This window comes from Babylonia areolata, chromosome 18 (genome assembly GCF_041734735.1).
Source record: "Babylonia areolata isolate BAREFJ2019XMU chromosome 18, ASM4173473v1, whole genome shotgun sequence".
Classification (NCBI taxonomy): domain Eukaryota; kingdom Metazoa; phylum Mollusca; class Gastropoda; order Neogastropoda; family Buccinidae; genus Babylonia; species Babylonia areolata.
Genome location: NC_134893.1, coordinates 15275399 through 15297038, shown reverse-complemented (window position 1 = coordinate 15297038; position 21640 = coordinate 15275399). Strand labels below are relative to the sequence as shown.

At 44.1% G+C, this 21640-nt stretch overlaps 2 protein-coding genes across 2 annotated transcripts in view; both read right to left on the bottom strand.

Moving 5' to 3' along the window:
* LOC143292026 (uncharacterized) overlaps positions 1–7634 on the bottom strand; it is a 96285-nt gene extending 88651 nt beyond the window's left edge. The window contains exons 1-3 of the mRNA XM_076602193.1: positions 7630–7634; positions 6644–6679; positions 6309–6347 (exon numbers count right to left, since the gene is read on the bottom strand). Coding sequence (XP_076458308.1) covers positions 6309–6347; positions 6644–6679; positions 7630–7634 — 80 coding nt within the window. The remainder of the gene's footprint in view (positions 1–6308; positions 6348–6643; positions 6680–7629) is intronic.
* Positions 7207–21640, bottom strand: part of LOC143291851 (uncharacterized) — a 48363-nt gene continuing 33929 nt past the window's right edge. The window contains exon 3 of the mRNA XM_076601968.1: positions 7207–8522. Within this exon, the coding sequence (XP_076458083.1) occupies positions 8255–8522 (268 nt within the window). The 3' untranslated portion in view covers positions 7207–8254. The remainder of the gene's footprint in view (positions 8523–21640) is intronic.

Below are 21640 nucleotides of genomic sequence, written 5' to 3'. Positions count from 1 at the left end.
CTTCACAATCCATTCCCTCCGACCCTACACACGTCTAGACCCTGGACCCCTTCTCCTGTAGCCCCCCACCCTCCTCTCCCTCTCCACTCTCTCCACCCACCACCATACCTGCCTCGGTCCGACCACCGCCTCCCTGCCCTCCCAGCTCTAAAGCCAACAGGAAGCCCTGTGAACTCAGCAATTTCATTTGCAATGCAAATAACCAACAGCCTTGCTCCTTCAGGACGGCGCAGCAAGCTTCAGGTAAAAGAATAACACTCTGAACGCGCTTGCACGCACACACAAATACATAAGCGTGCGCGTACGTGCACACACACACACGCACGCACACACGCACACACACACACACACAGAAGCAGAGGCGCGGGCGCGCGCACGAAAGCTCACAAGCTCACCAGCTTGTGCAGGCACATAACTCACACTGGCATCAGCACACAACTTTTTGTTTTCAGTACTTTCCTGTGAACTCCACTTTCACGGGGAACGTTTCTTTTCTTCAATCACCTCAATACAAGACGGGCAGGATCGATAGCTAAGACATCAGTGCGCGAGATTTCCAGTCTGAGGAGGCTAGGTTTTGAACCCCGGCGATGGTGCCTTGATGGTTAATTAAGGGTGAAAATAATGGGTTTTTTTTTTTTCTTACCCATCCCCTCTTTCGTATATCATAATCACCATCATCATCACCATCACCATCATCATTATCAATATCATAATTATAGTATTTATAAGGTGCAAAATTTCCCACATGCTATGCTCTAAAGCACTTCGCAGAAACGTCAACAAAAATGAGTTACTGCGCATGACCAAGGGAGGAGAAAAAGATAAGGGGAAAAAACCCCATGTCCAACCAAAGTGTTGGTTGCAAGGCACATCAATCAACTCATCGGTACAGTGGCAATGCCCGTACCCGTTCTTCAACAGTACTATATTAACCCTTCGGTCATAACAGATTCCACTTTTCTCTGTGCCACTATATGTAAATTCGGCCTTTCGGGTTTCCCACCCAAAAGAATGCGTGTCTCCGAAATCTGTGCCGCCCAAAATTATTTTCTTCAAAGACATAACTCGAACTCTTTATATTTGTCGCCAGAACGTCACACATTCGTTCAAAATAACTCAGGTCATTCATTGCCAAAACCGGGCCACTGATACATTTATAAAGATATTCTTGGTTAGAGAAGTTGAAATAATGTGTGAAATATTTCGCGCGATACCAAACAACCTTAAGATAAAAACGAATGACGATAATGACTAAAACGGTTGTTCGTTTTTCAAAAGTTTAATCCCACACTATTTTCCACTCAGTGCTCGAACCTCCAGTGGATTCAGGTAAACAGTTAATCACTATCGCTCTCCACTGACGGACGAAAAAATGGATCTGTAACAAACACTGTCGTCATTTGGCGTAACAAAACTGACTTGACAAGAATGCCAGGGGAGACAGACAACCAGACAAACAGAGACAGACAGACAGACAGACGGACGGACGGACGGACAGAGACCGACAGAAAGTAGTCGTTTCTGATCTGTTTCGGTCTGTTTTGCATCTAAAATTCATTCATTCATTCATTCAATTATTCATTCATTCAGGCATTCACGCGACTGGCTGATTCATTCATACATTTATCTACGTATTTATTTACTTATTCACCAATTCATTCATTTAAATTCCACATTTATTACTGGCTGCAGACACTGTAATTTCACCTGCTGGATAGCTTTGAGATGGGAGATTTGCTGAGTTAACTTATTGGACACAATATCCACAGTGACTGAATAACCGAGTGATCGAAACAAAACATGGCAATTAATTATAACTGCTTGCGTGTGCAAACATTTTTTGTTAATGAACAATGGTGGAAAATAAACAAATAAAGAAATCTGCATTTGGAAAAAAAAATAAAAAAAAATCAGCAGATAGATTACTAAATGAATAAATAAGTAAATGAATATGCATATGAAGCCAGTTTGTACAACCCGAAATATTGTTTTTTCTGCACCCCAAACCTTCACTCCTTCCAAGAAAATGTTCCATCAACCAATTACCAATTCATCAATGGTACACATGAATTTTTTTTTTTTTTTAAACACTTCTAGAATACCTAAAAAAATGTAAAAGATAAGAAAAAAAATAGAAAAACCTCCATCAACAACGTCGAATCAGAATAAACAAATCATTCACTCTTTTTTTTCTTCCTTTTTTTGCGTGAGTGTGTGCTGTGTGTACGTGAACGCGTGTGTGAAAATGAATAATTTTGACCTCAAAATCAGTTACTATTTCTCAGGCGCTACAGAAATGTTTTTGCATCAGCATAATTCTTTAAGCACAGATATAAAACCCTAACAGTGAATCAGCATTAAAACGAATAATTTTGACTTTAAAATTAGTTACTATTTCTCATGCTTCTGGGCGTACTTGCGATAAATCCTTATCTAAAATAGCTAATTCTGAATTTTTTTTTTTAAACACTGATAATGACTCCAGCACAAACTGGAAAAAAAACAAAACTTCCACAGTTAATAACTACACTGTCGACGATATAAGAAAAGACATTCAACAACTGGATAATGGTTTCTTTTTGCACAATATCTAAAAGCTAGAATTAAAAAAAATAATAAAAATAAAAAAACAACTAATAATACTAAAAAAAATTTTTTAATCAAAAACTTAGAAATCTATCATTTTGGCGTGGAAAAAAAAAAAGCCACTTGCATATTTAGCGTGATAAATAATTTGCTTGCTTGCTCGACTGTTAACGAAGATGTGAAAAGAAAATGTACAATGTACTACCCCCCCCCCCCCCCCCCCCCCTCTCCCCTTCACCCTTTAAAAACCATGCCATCTGTCAGTGGACACTCTGGTGATACATTTTGAGTGTCATTATGTGACGAGGCTGTGACAGGAGCAGTATGTTATAACACCGACAGGCCGCACGTGTGTGTTTGCTGTTGTGTCATGGGTACAGCTCTCACTCCGATGATCGAGATAAAATAAAATAAAAATAAAAAAATAAAAAAATAAATAAAATAAAATAAAAACCCACTCTGCAGCTGTGTAATCAGACTGGGCTCTATCTCGCAGATAATACGCGTGCTTGATCATTCGGTTTGTGTTATGTTGTGTACTTGGCTTATTTGTGTGCGAATGCGTTGTGTTGTGTTGTGTTGTGCTGTGCTGTGCTGTGCAGTGTTGCGCTGTATCGTGCTGTGCTGTGCTGTGTTGTGTTCTTGTGTGTGTGTGTGTGTGTGTGTGTGTGTGTGTGTGTGTGTGTGTGTGTGTATGCGCGCAAGAAGAAGTAGTAGTAGTAGTAGGAGGAGTAGGAGTAGTAGGAGGAGTAGGAGTAGTAGGAGGAGTAGTAGGAGGAGGAGTAGTAGGAGGAGGAGTAGGAGTAGTAGTAGGAGTAGTAGGAGTAGTAGGAGGAGGAGGAGTAGTAGTAGTAGTAGGAGGAGGAGGAGGAGGAGGAGGAGGAGGAGGAGGAGGAGGAGGAGGTGGTGGTGGTGGTGGTGGTGGTGGTGGTGGTGGTGTGTGTGTGTGTGTGTGTGTGTGTGTGTGTGTGTGTGTGTGTGTGAGTTTGTGTATGTAAGTGAACTTTGTGTGTGGAGCGGGGTGAGTGAATGTGTGTGGGTGGGTATGTGAGTGAGTGAGTGTGTGTGTGTGTGTGTGTGTGTGTGTGTGTGTGCGTGTGCGTGTTTGAATGTGCTGTGCATGTGTCCGTGTGGATATGCGTGTGCGTGCGTGTGTGCCTGCGCGCGTGAGCGTGCGTTTACGCGAGGTTTGGTAGTACGTTGTGGAAAAAAGCTCCGGGCACAGCATGCATACCTGGCATACCTTCTGTACCCCCACCCCCTCCCCAACTCCCCCGCGCCCCCCCACCCACCCCAAGCCCCCTCCCATCATCATCTCCCCGCTCCTCATCTGCCCTTGACTCGGGGGGAAAAAGTGACTGCCGTCATTCTGAACGGGAGAGAGAGGGAGGTAAGGTGGAAGAAGACTGCGCAGGGATAGGAGGAAGGAGTGTGTGTGTGGAGATGAGGGGGGTAGGGGGCGGAGGGAGAGGGAGAGGTCAGATGTGACAGATACTTTCCTATCCCCCGCCCTATCCCCCAACCCACATCCTACCCCCCTTCAACCCTCCCATAACCCTCACCCCCACCCCCACCCCCAACCCCCCCAACCTTCGAGGGTCATTCAATAAATAAGGTGAATTTTTCGGTATAAGGACTTCTAATACAGATAGAAGCTTACTTTTTTTTTGTTGTTGTTGTTGTTTTACTTCTTTTTCACATGGATTTAATTTGTTTTGCAGATTTAAAAAAAACAGTTTTGGCGATTAACAAAGATGGCCGACCAAGAAGCATGCTCCAGGATTGAACAGCGGTCAGTTATCAAGTTTTTGGTTGCAGAAGGGTGCAAACCAGTTGAAATTCATAGGAGAATGTCAACTGTGTATGGTGCCACATGTTTCAGCCGAAAAAATGTCTACAAGTGGGCTAAATTGTTTAAAGAAGGACGGAGCAGTGTTGAGGATGAAGACAGGCCTGGAATGCCTACAGAAGTGAGGTCTCCTGAGGTGATCGAATCAGTCAATGACCTCATTCAGTCTGACAGAAGGGTGACAGTGGATGACATTGCAAGGACTTTGAGCTTATCTGTTGGGACAGCACACAAAATTGTCCATGATGACCTTGGCTACTCGAAGGTCAGCTGCCGGTGGGTGCCAAGGCCTCACACAGCAGCCCGAACGGTGCAGACCATCAACGAGCTGGGCTGGGAACTGCTCCCTCATCCCCCTTACAGCCCAGACCTTGCCCCTTCAGCCTTTCACCTGTTTGGTCCCTTGAAAGCGTTCACGAGAGGCACGAAGTTTGAAAGTGACGATGAAGTCAAAAGTGTTGTGAGCGACTGGCTGAGACATCAGTCCAAAGATTTTTACGCTGAGGGAATACGGAAGCTTGTGCACAGATGGGAAAAGTGTGTGACAGTGCTGGGAGACTACGTTGAAAAATTTTTAAAAAGTAAGCTTCTATCTGTATTAGATGTCCTTATACCAAAAAATTCACCTTATTTATTGAATGACCCTCGTATATACATCCCTGAACTGCTTCTCCTCGAGGTGGACACCACAGTCATAGGCACTCGGTGGAGTTATTTTCAGTTGCACAATAAACAGACACATATTTGATTACATAAACAAACAAACTAAAGAAAGAAAGAAAGAAATGAATAAATATACAGTGATCAAAATAAATAACCAATCAATTTATCAATCCTCATTTTTCCATCAGCTCTCAGTCTCCTAACCTATTTATGTCGCTGCAGTTTAAAACGATAATAAATGGATTTAGTTGTGCTTTTTTGTTTTACTTTTTTTCAGTAATGCTTTTTTTTTTTTTTTTTTTTTTTGTTTTGTTTTTGTGTTTGATTTTTAGTTATCACCATAAGACACGTGATAATCTTCTCTCATTCATCCACCACCTTCTCATACTCTTCTAGAACCCCGACATTTTCAAGACGTTAATACAAATCTGATCTCGTGATATAACATGCCATGCACGAGCGTATATAAATTAATATGTACACAAGCGCGCTTTGCACGCTCTCACACGAATAGAACACACACACACACACTACCCACAGCCAGCACGTGCTGCCCGTGTGTCTGCACAAGAGTGAGAACGTTGGATCATGGTGATAGCAAGACACCCCAGGACCAACATGGCGAGCTAGGTATCCCAAGCCAAATCTATGGATCTGGCAGACTTTTTTTTTCCCGGAGTTTTCCCGTGTTGAGAGCAAGGATTTGACACTTTCAAGAACTTGCATGGAGCATGCATTTTAAGCAATAAGTCGAAAAACTGTGACAAAGAAGGCGAACCCCTGAACTGTTTTTGAATGAAGTGTGGAAATGACTGGAGTGTCCGGGGAAATGAGTGTGACGACAAGCTCTACCCTGGCACAAAGCAGCGCCAAAACATCGTCATTTCTTTACATAATTATGAAAATTGTGAATGCGGAAAAAAAAGCAATACAAAGGCAACGAAAATGTTTCATATATAAAAAAAATTGAACAAAATAATAAACCCTGTTTCTGTCTGTCTCATACACCCACGCACGAACAAACGTACGTACACCCACCCACCCACCACCACCGTCATCATCATCATCATCATCGCCAATCATCACCGCTACCACATCAGCTGTATCACAACTATCATCACCACGACCCACCACCGAACGTCCATCTGCCACTTCGCCTAGAGACAGTAACAGCAACAAGCGGAGAACAGAATCCAACAAAACTTACCCCGTGTTTGCTGCCCCTGTTGTTCTCAGCGTTGACCACCTCGCTCCACATCACCGTGTCTTCTTTTGGAAGTGGCAAAAAAAAAAAAAAAAAAAAAAAAAAAAAGTCTGGCATTCTTTATAATATATATATAAGTGTGGTATTCTTTCTTGTTGAGTCCACGCGGACGGACAGCTGGCCCAACGGTGACCGACCTGAGTGCTGTGGGGTCTGTGAACACGAGGTGTCTGTTCTCACAACAGAAGGACGGACGGAGGAACGAGTCTTCATCTTGGCGATTCACACGAAATGCAGGCACTCCCACTGCTTGTCTGTGCTACATTTGTCAAGCTTACAAAGCGTCCAACAGTTCATCCAGGTCTGCCCTCTGACTGCAACGCAGCAGCCACTGTCACACTGCGCGCAGAGGGTTTTGCTGAGCGCGGATGCAGAGAGGTCCACAGTCCGTGCCTCTCTGTACGAGAAAAAAAAAAAAGAAGAAAAAAAGTATGAACACATAGCACTGTACGGGCCATGCACCAGGTAGAAAACCAGATGCACGTGCAAAACGGAATACAAATGATGTACGTTTCTTCATGAGGACAGTTATAGAAAGTCCTCTTCTTGAAAGCGTGCCACCTCACTCTCCACCGAGTCCATATGATGGGGCGATAAATCGCCACGTCCATCATCATCATCTTCTTCATCTTCTTCAGCATCATCACCACCTGGTAGAAGTCACGTCAGCATCCAATACTACACAATTTTATGTGTTCAGTGATGTAGAGGCACCAGTCTAGACGTTAGGGATGCGGGCAAACTTACAGCAGCTATCGGAGACTTGCCAACTGAAGCGTGGTAGCACTTCGTGCAGAAATGACACCTTCCCGAATTATCGAAGCCGAAAAAACAAAAAAAACAACAACAAAAACTGCCCTGGTATTTCTAGCAATGTCATCATCCCAAACTGCGTTTCAAGTTAACCGTTTCAGACGATTAAAAATAATCATTACAAAATGTATAAACACACTTCAATATTCTTCAGTCTCAACGCGTCGTGTTTGATGGCATCTTAATCAGTCTCTGTTCCTCACCACCAGTTGTTCTTCTTCAAACATATAAATAAATAACGCTCATTGTAGTCTTCGGGGCCACAGCCCGACAATGTCTATCTTTTCTGAAGCGGCAAGGTCTGCTGCCGAGCGTCATCCGTCAGGAGTATTTGACGTCATCAGACTCTGTGTTCTATTTCGGGACCTGCGATTCGTGTTCTGTCGGGTATCTCCAGCAGCAGAGCCTGCGCATGCTCTCCCCCTCGCACCCCACCCCACCCCACCCCCACCTCATTTCCAGACCACCCCCAGATATAACAGAGATTTATGGAATTAGCGGAGTTCTGCTTGCTGCACAAGCCAGAATCTTTTCACTTCTCACTCCCCGCCTCTCTCTCTCACACACTCTCTATCTGTACTGTGCAAATGTTTGGAGATGAAGACGTTACAGCACCAGTAGCCGGGATTTTCTTCTTCTTCTTTTTTTTTAACTCTGTCTCAGAATGTTGCGAGAGAAAGCAAGAAAACAAGATCCCCCAGCCTCCGTCTGTTTATGTTGCCGCAAGTGAAATCGCCCACCCACCCTTGTCCCGGCGAGGCACGCTTCGGGCGTACTACAGACGTCAGGCTGACTGAAGGAGGCGACGTTGTTGCTGTTCGGTGTTGCTGATGCCGTTGTAACTGTTGCTGCTGCTGCTGCTGCTGACGGTTATGCTGCATGCTGCTGCTGCTGCTGCTGTTGTTGCTGTTGATACTGCTGACAGTCACGTTGTTATTGCTGCCGCTATTGTCTTTTGCTGCCACTGCTGCTGATGTTGTTCATGTTGTTCTCATCGTTGTTGCTGGAGTCCTTTTCGTTTCTGCTGCTGCTGCTCCGGCAGGTGATGTTATTGTGACTCATGCTATTCGCTCACGTCAATGTTTGTGCAGACACACTTCGGATCTGAGTACATTCTGCGGACGGCGAGGCAGCGACCAGATCAAGACAAAGGCATCCGTCTCTAGCATTTCCTGGAGGTCAGAGAAGAGTTGGGGGTCTGGTGGTGTTCCTGGTTCTGTGTGCTGACTGACTGTCTCCGTGTAGTGGTCAAGGGAGAGAAGCACGGCAGTGATGTGGTCACCGTGGATGACGGCGTCCTGTGCCCACGGTGCTCCACACTGACCACCCGCAGGGTGTGTGGACCTGCACACACAACCAGTGACCACTGCATTGGCAATGTGGATAGACAGGTAGATAGACAGACAGAAGGACAGATAGACAGAAAGAGGACAGATATACAGATAGATAGTTAGATAGACAGACAGGCAGAAAGATAGATAGATAGACATATAAATAACAAACAATACAGAGTGGTAAATCCCTCACTACAAAAGGTACACAGCTTCAGGTAAATGCTGCTAATGCTACCGATTCAGCTAGCACACGGGTAAATAAAAGGTACGTTGGAACAAACCCAGATAGATAGATAAACAGAGTTATGGACAGACAAATAGATTAGCACTAGCAGATCGACGCACAGACGGACGGACAGACAGATAGACAGATAGCCAGACGGACAGATAGATGACTATGGAATAAATAAATCAAATAAATCCCGTTCATCATATCTAAACATTCATTGCAGCTGCTGTCTTACCAATTAGCGCACCCACGAATGTGTGGGGAGGGGGAAGTGGGGGGCGGGGTGGGGGGAAGTGTGTTGGGTGGGGGAGGGAATGTGGGAGGTGGAGTATAGGTGTCTCGTGCGCGTTAGAGTGCAATGCATTTGTGTGTGTGCGTGCGTGTGTTGATTTCGAATGTGTTCAGCACCGATTTTCACATGGCAAAAAGCAGATTGTGGCCAAAATAACAAACAAAACAGCAACCAAAGAAAGGCAACACCCCCACTCTCTCCTCCTCATTCCCTCTTGAAAGAAACGGGAGGGGGGGGGGGGTAAAAGAAAAGGGAGTTAGGGGGGAGGAGGCAGAAGAAAGAGGTAGGGAGGGGGGGGGGGGGGGGGGGGGAGTCTGCCATGCAGACGGTGCCCTGATAGTCGGGGAATGCCAGAAAGCGGGGAGAAACAGGCAGACAGACAGGCTGACAGACTGACGGACAGACAGACAGACAATTTTGGCAGTGCACTCTATGATGCTCTGTAGTGACGCTGGGATCTGGCTTCGTTTTGTTTTTGTAGGTTTATTTGTGGGGTTTCTTGTTTGTTTGTTTTTTCTTTGTTCCTCACTGTTAACAAAAAAAAAAAAAAAAAATGCGTGGCGGTTTGTTTCACAAACATTCTGTGCATTTCAGCTCTGCGTCTTTTCTTTCCTTTTCTACTTTTTTTTCTTCTCTTTTTGTCTGTCTGTCTGTCTGTCTCCCTCTGGCCTTTGCTCCTGCCTTGATATTTAAAACACACACACACACACACACACACACACACACACACACACACACACACACAAGTTGTTCGTAATCTCACAAATGTAAATTGTGGCACAGAAGATGGAGTTCATGTTGTTCTCACATGACCTGTATATACTATGATCTTCAACAGAAATGTATTCGCACAAAGATTCTGTCTGCATCTACGTACTACTTTCAGATCAAGCCTTTCTACATACACTATATATGGCTTCAGCTAATTACACTGAAATATTGTACATGTCTACCTGTACGTCCCTTTTTAAAAGCGAATTATCTCGTTTGCTGGTGCTTTCTGACTTTTGAACGTATTGTTACATTCCTGTGTCGTTCGATATACCGACGGGCGCAATAGCCGAATGGTTAAAGCGTTGGACTTTCAATCTGAGGGTCCCGGGTTCGAATCACGGTGACGGCGCCTGGTGGGTAAAGTGTGGAGATTTTTACGATCTCCCAGGTCAACATATGTGCAGACCTGCTAGTGCCTGAACCCCCTTCGTGTGTATACGCAAGCAGAAGATCAAATACGCACGTTAAAGATCCTGTAATCCATGTCAGCGTTCGGTGGGTTATGGAAACAAGAACATACCCAGCATGCACACCCCCGAAAACGGAGTATGGCTGCTACATGGCGGGGTAAAAACGGTCATACACGTAAAAGCCCACTCGTGTGCATACGAGTGAACGCAGAAGAAGAAGAAGAGTTCGATATACCTTTATTGTCTTGTTCACACCCCTTCCTTTACACCCTGAGCATAAGCACTATACCCAAATATCACCAACATCGTCATTATCATCATCAAGTTAAAGACATTAGGAGATGTTTCACTAAAGTTCACACATGGGCAACCCTACATTCCAAACAGTACATCTTCACTGATATGCATATCTGTGCATATCTTATGCATGTGTGTGTGAATGTGTGTCTTCATGTTTTACATTTATTTGCTTATTTATCAGCATTGTTGTCTTATTTATTTATTTATTTTATTTTTTAATTATTATCATTACTACTACCTTTTTATATTATAATTATTATTATTTATTTATGTAAGCTTATCTATTATTTATTCACCTTTTCTTCTTTTTTTTTCTTTTCTTTTTTCTCAAGGCCTGACTAAGCGCGTTGGGTTACGCTGCTGGTCAGGCATCTGCTTGGCAGATGTGGTGTAGCGTATATGGATTTGTCCGAACGCAGTGACGTCTCCTTGAGCTACTGAAACTGAAACTGACAAGCAGTGTTCGAGATCATTAATGAACCGATACAAAGAAAACAAAGAAAGGTGAGAAACCTCGGCTATCTCCCTTGTAGCTTCCAAAACCAAAAAGTTTTCCCTTTTTTTTTCTTTTCTTTTCTCTCTCTCTCTCTCTCTCTTTTTTTTTTTTTTTTTTTCCAAAAAGGAAAGATTGGGGAGGGGGATAAAAAGTACAGAAGACTGACATGTTCGACAAGCAAAAAGAATATTCATCCAGTTAATTATCATTAATAGCATCCTTTTCCACCCTTCCCTGTATTTCTAATCCCCCGTTTTCCATACCCTAACCCCCCCCACCCCCCACCCCTTTTTTTTTTCGTACGCCCCTCGCACCCACCTCCACCCCCACCTTCTTGTTGTAAATCGCTTCGACTTTCCCTTTCAGGCTCTTCCTACTACCTTCATTTTCAAGCTGTTGAAATAGAATAGTATGTCTGTTAATCTATGTCACTTTCCGCTTTCAGCCTTCCTTCCTTCTTTCCTTCTTTTCTTTCTTGTTTTCTTTCTTTCTCGCTTTCTTGCTTTCTTTGCTCCTTTTCTTTTGAGTTTCTTGTTGTTTCTCTTTCTCGCCCCCTCTCCTCCTTTTTTTTTTTTTTTTTTCTGACGGAGGTTTTTGTTTGGATGACGGCCTTATCACAGAAGGGGAAAATGCCGTACATCCGGTATGCAAATATTTTTTTTTCTTTTAACTACACACACACACACACACAATGCATTACTCACAAAACCAGATTCTCTCTCTCTCTCTCTCTCTCTCTCTCTGTGTCTGTGTCTCTGTCTCTGTCTCCATTTTGTCTTTAATCCCCTCTCTGTGAATGTGTGTGTGTGTGAGCGAGCTTGCGTGGATACGAACGTGTGTTTCTGTGGGGGGGGGGGGAGGTGTGTGTGTGTGTGTGTGTGTGTGTGTGTGTGTGTGTGTGTGTGTATGTGTGTGTGTGTGTGTGTGTGTGTGTGCACGCGCGCGAATGTTTTTATGTTTTGGGAAAGACTGGGGCGAGGCCCGGGGGGGGGGGGGGGGGCGCTTTCCATCCATCCCTCACTCCCTCCCTCTCTCTACCTCCCTACCCTCCATTACTAGCCCCCCCCCCCTCTCCTCTCTCTCTCTCTTCCTTCAGGTTGATTCCGCACAACAACAAAAACCATTATTTACGGGATTCTTTTTTTTTTCTTTCTTTTTCTGTCTCACAGAGAGAGGTTCCAGTAACGACTGAAAAAGGGGGGGGGGGAGGGGGGGAGACTGCAAATACTGATTTCAGCCCAGGCGGAACTTCTAAAAGCTCTGCAAATAACATCAAGTCAGATATATATATATATATATACCAACAGTAAAGATCTGATGAGACAGGACATAAAACAAAGACATACACACCAAGAAGAGTGAGTGAGAAAGACAGAGAGAGAGAGAGAGAGAGAGAGAGAAACAGACAGACAGACAGACAGACAGGGTGAGGGGATGGGAGGTGGGGGGGGGAGGTTCCGGGGGGCTGGGGGGGGGGGGGCTGAACAAAAGAAACCGGTTATCCTGAAGCGTATGTCCATTCACTGCCCTGATGGTACAGACCGGTGGCTTCATCAGCAATGCGCACTTCTTCGTGAGACAAATAATAATTATTATAATTATTAATTATTAACGTTCCGGACGTATACGCAGCGGCAGCGAACAGTACAGTACAGTACAATAGGGTAGGTATGCCAAATTGCGAACAGCACGTAACTGCGAACGGTTCGTGTGTACCGCCCCACTACCGAAGCGTTCTCACCAAACACGTCACAATTTAACGTCTGCTTTGACCTCGTTCTGATACCTTCATAAATATCCATTTCTACGAACCAGTCAAACATCGGCTATTTCCGGCTATTTCCGCGCTCTTCCTCTTCGCGCACCACTGCCGACCAAGTTCACAAACCCTGCTCTCGAAATCCTAACATCAAGGGAAACAAGTAGTAGAACTTTGACACAGTTTAAAATAGCTGATTTGATTCGATACGCAGGGAGAGTATAAGAAAGCATGTTGATGACAGATCAGAACGTCAGTTTTGACAGGAATCTCCAAAATAATGTCGTTTACATATCAGACCATAGCATATTTTTACGTGAGTCTATTTGCGAACTGTGCTGTACAGTTACTGAACACTCTCAAAAGGGTGTGTTTGCATGTTTAAATGTGTGTGTGTGTGTGTGTGTGTGTGTGTGTGTGTGTGTGTGTGTGCACGTGTGATGAAAACCAACAATAAAACAGTCTGGTGCGATGTTCCAATAATATGCTATGATTTATTAGTCCAATACCTTCTTCTCTTTTAATGTCAACGTGTACCTAAACCCATCGCTCGCAATTAGACTTGCCCGTTCGCATTTACCCTCAGGTACCGTTGAGAACACTTTGAAAAGAAGGAGACGAACTTTTCCTGGTGCAAACACACGGAGAAAGCCTTCAAAATCAGAAGAGCTACATTTGACGATCGTACAACCTGTTCTTCAGTGTCTTCATATTTTACATTTATTTGCTTATTTATCACCATTGTTGTCTTATTTATTTATTTATTTATGTTTTATTATTATCATTTTATTAGTATTACTAATATTATTACTACTACCTTTTTCTATATTATAATTATTATTTTATTTATTTATTTATTTATGCAAGCTTATCTATTATTTATTCCCCCGTTGTTGTTGTTGTTTTTTTTGTTTTTTTTTTGTGTGTGTGTGTGTGTGTTCTCAAGGCCTGACTAAGCGCGTTGGGTTACGCTGCTGGTCAGGCATCTGCTTGGCAGATGTGGTGTAGCGTATATGGTTTTGTCCGAACGCAATGACGCCTCCTTGAGCTACTGAAACTGAAACAGACAACCTGTTATCTGTACAATACACACGTTGAGCTGGTCGCTTCGAGTGGAGCGTTCGCAGTTAGGCCTACCTACCCTACAACCCTACAGTTTAGCACAGTTCAGTTCTGTAAAATGCAGAACACACACACACACACACACACACACACGCGCGCACAGAGACAGAAACAGACAGACATATAAATATAGACAGACAGACGAACGTAGTCCATGTAGCAGCACAGAGAGAAAGACCGAGAAAAAAGGACAGGTACATCTAACACACACACACACACACACACACACACACACACACACACCGTATAGATAAAGACCCAGACACACTCAGACAGGGAGAAACAAGAGCTGAACAACATGAATAATCTTTATCACACACACACACACACACACACACACACACACACACACACACACACACACACACACACCACCTGACGCGCCAGCCCACCAATAAAAGAGTGAGTCACGAAGGACAATACAACAACAACAAAAAACATTAAAAAAAAAACAGATAACGTATAAATCGTTGAACTCTTATCTCAACTTTGCTCTGGGATGATGTATTCCACCGACAGAAAAGCCGCGAACTTCCAAGAATCCTCCACACACACACGCACGCACGCACACCGACACCGACACCCCCCTGCGCCCCCCTCCCCCTCCCCCCCCCCCCCTCCAGACAAACACATTGTTCGGTTGAAACTTATTGTTGTTTCCACGTGTCCGAAAAGACAGTATTGAACATGTCGCTTCAGTTGTTGTTGATGCTGTTTGTTTTTTGGGTGTTTTTTTTTTTCAGTTTCAGTTTCTCAAGGAATCGTCTCTGCGTTCGGACAAATCCATATATGCTACACCACATCTGCTATGAAGATGCCTGACCAGCAGCGTAACCCAACTCGCTTAGTCAGGCCTTGGGTGCATGTGTACCTATCAAAGTGGTTTAATCTACAGAATTTTGCCACAGGACAACACTCTCGTTGCCATGGTTTCTTTTTCAGTGCGCCAAGTGCATGCTGCACACGGGACTTCAGTTTATCGTCTCATCCGAATGACTAGACGCTCAGTTTGATTTCCAGTCATATTTGGGAGAAAGGGCGATGGCGGGAATCGAACACAGACCTTCTGTATTGGTGGATGAGCGTTCTAGCCACCCTGCCACCTTCTTCCTGAGGTGCAGTAGCGTGCAGTCTGTTCCCCATCACTGTCACGAGAGCTGACGATGATGCTGTGTGCTGTCCACTACTGACGTCCCTGGGGACACCACGTCCTACAGTGGACATTGTATTGTATTACTCTCTTTGTCACAACAGATTTCTCTGTGTGAAATTCGGGCTGCTCTCCCCGTGGAGAGCGTGTCGCTACACTGAGAGCGCCACCCATTTCTTTGTATTTTTTCCTGCCTGCAGTTGTTGTTTTTTTTAATGTTTTCTTATCGAAGTGGATTTTTCCACAAAATTTTGCCAGAGACAACCCTTTTGTTGCCGCGAGGTTCTTTTACGTGCGCTGAATGCATGCTGCATATGGGGCCTCGGTTTATCGTCTCATCCGAATGACTAGCGTCAAGACCACCACTCAAGGTCAAGTGGAGGGGAAGAAAATACTGACGACTCTGCCGGGATTCGAACCAGATTCGCTCAGATTCTCTCGCTTCCTGGGCGGACGCGAGGCCATCACTCCATGTACGTGTGCTGCAGAACACGCCTCCTTTCCCTGTCTGCTGTCACCAGTATGTTATGTATGACGGGACCATTTCAATAGAATCTCTCCTTCCTCCCTCTTTTCCTTTCTCTCCTAAATCTCCACTTAATTATTGGATACTGATTTTCGAGGGCAATGCGTCTCGAACACGTTTCGTATCTCCATAGTACATCAACCGAACATGGACATGGATTGTTTTTTTCTTATCTTTATAAAATCTTTTTTCTCTCTTTTTTTTTCTCGCATGCGTGTACACACGTAGGAGTTTCTGGCACCAGAAGCTTTACATACGATGTTGACCGAGGAGATCAGCAAAACCAAAACCTATCCAACACAAAAAGTAAAGAAAGAAATAAAGAAATAAAATAAATGAAATAAAATAAGAATAATATCAACACCCATGAAAACAAAATCGACACCCTTATATATATATATATTTTTTTTTTTTTAAATAAAAATAAAATAAATAAAAGTAAATAATAATAATGACAATAATAATAATAATAATAATAATAGTAATAAATAAAATAATAGTAATAATAATAATCTCAAACAGACTCAGCTCTTTACCCACAGCACCATCTGCCAAGCTTTGGGGGCCGTGAACGCTCAGAACAGGGAGGAAGTCCGACATTGCTGTCTCCAGCCACGCACTCGATTTCTGGACGGATATGATTATCCCGGCCAGCTATTATACTGTACTTCCAAAGCACAGAGCTTAATTACACTGACATTAACATCCATAGCCCAGCTGCCATCACTGCTGTCACTGAACTGGCAGCTATATTGTACATGTTTTGACACTCCATGGAAAGTGGGAATGGGGGGTAAAGAAGCAGAAATTGGGGGGTGGAGGAAGGTGGGTAGGGGGTGGGGGTGTCTGACCTTTGGTCTGCCCTCGTGATGGTGGTGACGTGTTGTGTGAGTGAACATGACCGAACGACCTAACAGGCAGATTTTCTGCTGCGGCGCGCGTGCACGTCAAGTGACTTCCGGACAATGCACAAAGACCGTGTATCTAACGTAAACGCACACTCAATTGTCACGGACACTAGAAGCACAGTCGCTCGCATGACATGTACAAAGGTCAGGTGAGTAATGGCATACTGAGGTGGGGGGTGTTTTTTTCGGTTTTTTTTTTTCAATTTTGTTGTTGTTGTTGTTGTTTGGTTGGGTTTTTTTTTTTTACAACCGTAGTCATTGATGGAAAATCACCGGACAGAATTAAGTCGCCATTCACAGAGACTGAAGACAACAATGGCAAGAGGGACGACAACCGCGCATGGCATTGGAAGGTACTCGACTTCACCCTCCACATATACATGTATGTAAAAAGGGAGGTGGAGAGAAACATATGGCTAAACCCAACTACCTACTTTTTTTTTTTTTTTGTTGTTTGTTTGTTTGTTTCTTTTTAACGACAGAATAAAGCGTCGTGCATGCCAGGCCCGCTTAGAGAAAGAGAGAGAGAGAGGGGGGGGGGCACAGAGAGAGACAGAGACAGAGACAGAGAGAGAGAGAGAGAGAGAGAGAGAGAGAGAGATTCAGATGCTTTATGCATTTGAGGCCATAGCCCTATGTGAACAAGGGGCGATAACAAATTTTGCAAATGTCACGATAACTGTTAGCGTCTGCACTACTGCTTTTGCACCCTAGTAACTTAAAGAAATTTAGACAATACCGTCTGTGTGTGTGTGTGTGTGTGTGTGTGTGTGTATGGTGTGTGTGTGTGTGTGTGTGTGAGAGAGAGAGAGAAGAGGGGGAGAGGGGGGGGAGGAGAGAGAGAGAGATGGGGAAATGAGTCATAAGCGAGCGATAAGTCTGGAGCGAATGTCAATCATTGCCCGGCTTATTATTCTCTCTTTATATTAAGTACGCCAGTCCCCAGCAGATACAGTACAGAATGGTGGCTTCTGCGAGTGACAAGTGCTCCGGTCGTAAATGCCGTGGCCATGAACAGTACAGTATAGTACAGTTCAGTACAGTACAGTACAGTATAGTACAGTTCAGTACAGTACAATGCAGTACAGTACAGCATCTTCTAGTTTTGTCCGGTCCAATCTAGTCTTGTCCAGCACAGTTCAGAAAAAATGCAGTGCAGTACAAAACATTGTACTGCGGTATATTACAGTACAGTACAGTACAGTACAGTACAGTACAGTACAATACAGTACAGTAAAGTGAAATGCAGCAAAACACAGTAGAATACTGTGCAGTGTCGTGCAGTGCAGTGCAGTGCAGTAGAGTGCAATACGGTTCAGCTCTGTACAACACTTCTTCCTAAGTTATTCCATACAGTTTACTCTGTGCTCATCTCTGTTTTTTTCCTGTCCCCGTGGAGATACAAGCAATTCTTCCACGTACAGAAGAACAGCGGTTTGTAAACTAACAATCAGAGCAATAACGTTAAGTTTTCAAAGGATCTTCACTTCATTCTCAGGGCCTGAGTATCAAGAGGCAGTTCCCCGGCTTTCAAAGGGCACCGCCACTGTATGCCGGCCTCAAACACACCCGCTTGCAAAAATACTTGAAGATGATGAGGAGGAATAGCAGAAGGAGGGGAAGGAAGGGGAAGAAGGGTGATGAAAGAGGAGGAGGAGGAGTTGAAGGAGAAGAAGAACAAGCACAAGCAATAAGAGAAGAAGAAGAAATCTTCACAACCATGGAGGAAAAACAGAAGTAAATAAACAACAGAGGACACCACCAGCTTGACTTCAGCTGAAGAAAGCTCACTGACCAACTTAAAAACTAAAAGCTGTTCAATAACGAAAAGAAGAAGCAAATAATAACAAGCATAAAAAAATATGTAAATGAATAAAGAAGAAGAAAAACTGGCGTGATACTAGCCCATGTAAATCCGGCTTGTGATGGTTTCCACTGATATCACAGACACATGTCTGTGACTGATACCACTGATATCATAGATGTGTCTGTGACTGATACCACTGATATCATAGATGTGTCTGTGACTGATACCACTGATATCACAGATGTGTCTGTGACTGATACCACCGATATCACAGATGTGTCTGTGACTGATACCACTGATATCATAGATGTGTCTGTGACTGATACCACTGATATCATAGATGTGTCTGTGACTGATACCACCGATATCACAGATGTGTCTGTGACTGATGCCACTGATATCATAGATGTGTCTGTGACTGATGCCACTGATATCATAGATGTGTCTGTGATTGATACCACTGATATCACAGATGCGTCTGTGACTGAGACCACTGATATCATAGATGTGTCTGTGACTGATGCCACTGATATCATAGATGTGTCTGTGACTGATACCACTGATATCATAGATGTGTCTGTGACTGATACCACTGATATCATAGATGTGTCTGTGACTGATACCACTGATATCTCAAACATGACTGTGAGTGATACTACAGATACCACAGACACATGTCTGTGAATGATACAACAGACGTGTGTGTGTGTGTGTGTGTGTGTGTGTGTGTGTGTGTGTGTGTGTGTGTGTTGTGTGTGTGTGTGTGTGTGTGTAATACCACTGATACCAAACGTCAGTAAGTGATACCACTGATATCACAGACATGTCTGTGACTGATACTACTGACACCACAGATGGCACATTAAGTCTGTGACGTTACCACTGATACCGCAGACAATGTCTGTGACTGATACACATCACACAGGTCTGAGACAGATGCCAAACCAAGCTGACCGTTTCCCTTTCGAGCGGCAGTTGGTCTATACTACCTGATTCTGAAAATAACTTGAAGAGCTCCATCCTGCCAGCCACCCCCACCCCTCCCCCACCCCTCCACAGTCCCACTGCACGGGCGCGGTTTTTTTGACTCACTTGTGTAAACAAAGTGAGTCTATGTTTTAACCCGGTGTTCGGTTGTGTGTGTGTGTGTGTGTGTGTGTGTGCGTGTGTGTGTGTGTGTGTGTGTGTGTGTGTGTGTCCGTGGTAAACTTTAACATTGACATTTTCTCTGCAAATACTTTGTCAGCTGACACCAAATTTGGCATAAAAATAGGAAAAATTCAGTTCTTTCCAGTCATCTTGTTTAAAACAATATTGCACCTCTAGGATGGGCACCAAAAAAATTTTTTTAAAGCAATATTATATGCAAACTGCATTTACTGTTATATTTATATTTTTTGTATTCTCTAAACTTGGCACTTTGACCTCTTATTCTGACACAACAACAAGGGGAGTCATTATTGCCATTTTTTGTTCAAACAGGAACTTCTTTTGCTAAGCATGGAATTTTTATTTATTTTGCAAACGTTTTGGTGCAGATAGTAAAAAAAGGGGAATTACTCTGAAATTAATGCTAGGGGACTTAATTTATCACAAGCGAGTCTTGAAGGCTTTGCCTCTCTTGTTCCCCTATACTTCCCACCCTGTACTATTTACCACCATCTTCTTCTTCTTCTTCTTCGCTCGAGGGCTGCAACTCCCACGTTCACTCGTGTTTTCACGAGGGGGCTTCCACGTGTATGACCGTTTTTACCCCGCCATGTAGGCAGGCAGCCATACTCTGTTTTCGGGGATGTGCATGCTGGATATGTCCTTGTTTCCATAACCCACTGAACGCTGACATGGATTACAGGATCTTTAACGTGCGTATTTGATCTTCTGCTTGCGTATATACACGAATGAGGTTCAGGCACAAGCAGGTCTGCACATATTATGTTGACCTGGGAGATCGGGAAAAAAAATCTCCAGGCGCCGTTACCGAGATTCGAACCCGGGACCCTCAGATCGAAAGTCCAACACTTCAACCACTCGGCTATTGCGCCCGTCTACCACAATTTATTTCTTTTCAGCTGACGCTTCTGCGCAAGTCCCGCAGCTTTTGGAAAACTCGTGAATCGTAAAACTATAAATACATTGCCAGCAACAGAGGGCGTAAACTAGAACTCAGTGTGTAAAAATTAAAAAATTCTAAAAAATGTTGTCTTAGGATGCATTCTATTGAGTTATGCTGGTAGAAAATAACTATCATCATCAGAAACCCGCCAAAGTGGGGATGAGTTTGGGATTAAAGCTTGTTTGTCTGTCTAGGATCTATCGCGATGCAAATCCACAATTCTTAGTCGACCAAAAAGATAGTTTTTCTGACCAGGTCAAATCAGTTTCAGTGTGTGTTAAGTTCTCGTTGGCAGAATAAATAAATGAATGAATGAATGAATAAATAAATAAATAAATAAATACACATTATGCTTTTGTTGTTGTTTCCTTCTTTTTTTCAACACAAACATTGCAAACCCCCACGTACGGATGCTCAACAACAAAAAATGTGCTGGATGTGTGGCAAAGTTCAGGTTTATTTCTGTGCGTGTGCGCTTTTAAAGGAATTCCAGGGGTTAGTGCAGTGCACACTCGATTTACCTGCCTCCCTCTTATTCCCCCCTCTGGCTGCAGAAATTGCCAGTGTAATTTTCATTCCACAGACGCAGTTTAAAACACTCGCTGAAAAGAGAAAGGCATTAATGCAGGCGATATGCCAGAGCGTCTGTCTCTCTCTCTCTCTCTCTGTCTGTCTGTCTCTGTCTGTCTGCCTGTCTCTCTCTCTCTCTGTCTGTCTGTCTCTGTCTGTCTGCCTGTCTCTCTCTCTCTCTCTGTCTGTCTGTCTCTGTCTGTCTGCCTGTCTCTCTCTCTCTGTCTGTCTGTCTCTGTCTGTCTGCCTGTCTATCTCTCTCGCTCTGTGTGTCTCCATCTCTGTGTCTTTGTTTCTAAATTCAAAAGGATTTCTTTGTTTTGAAGGTAGTTCAGTGGGTTGGGGGGTGAGGGTGGTTCTCTCTCTCCCTCTCTGTTTACTGAGGGGAGAACGGCGGGGGTAGGGGTGGGGTGGGGCGGGGAGGGGGCGGGTGGCAGGCGGTGGGGGGCCGGGGGGGGGGGGGGGGGCGTTTGAGGCGTTTTCTCCGTCTCTTTCTTGAAACAATTTCTTAAGAGGCGGACGGGGTAGGTTCGTTTTCACTTTCTCTCTCTCTCTTCCCCCCCCCCCCCCCAACCCCCCACCCTCCCATCTCCCCTATCACTCTCTCGATCTCTTTCTCCTTTGTGCACGCGCGCGCGCGCACACACACACACACACACACACACACACACA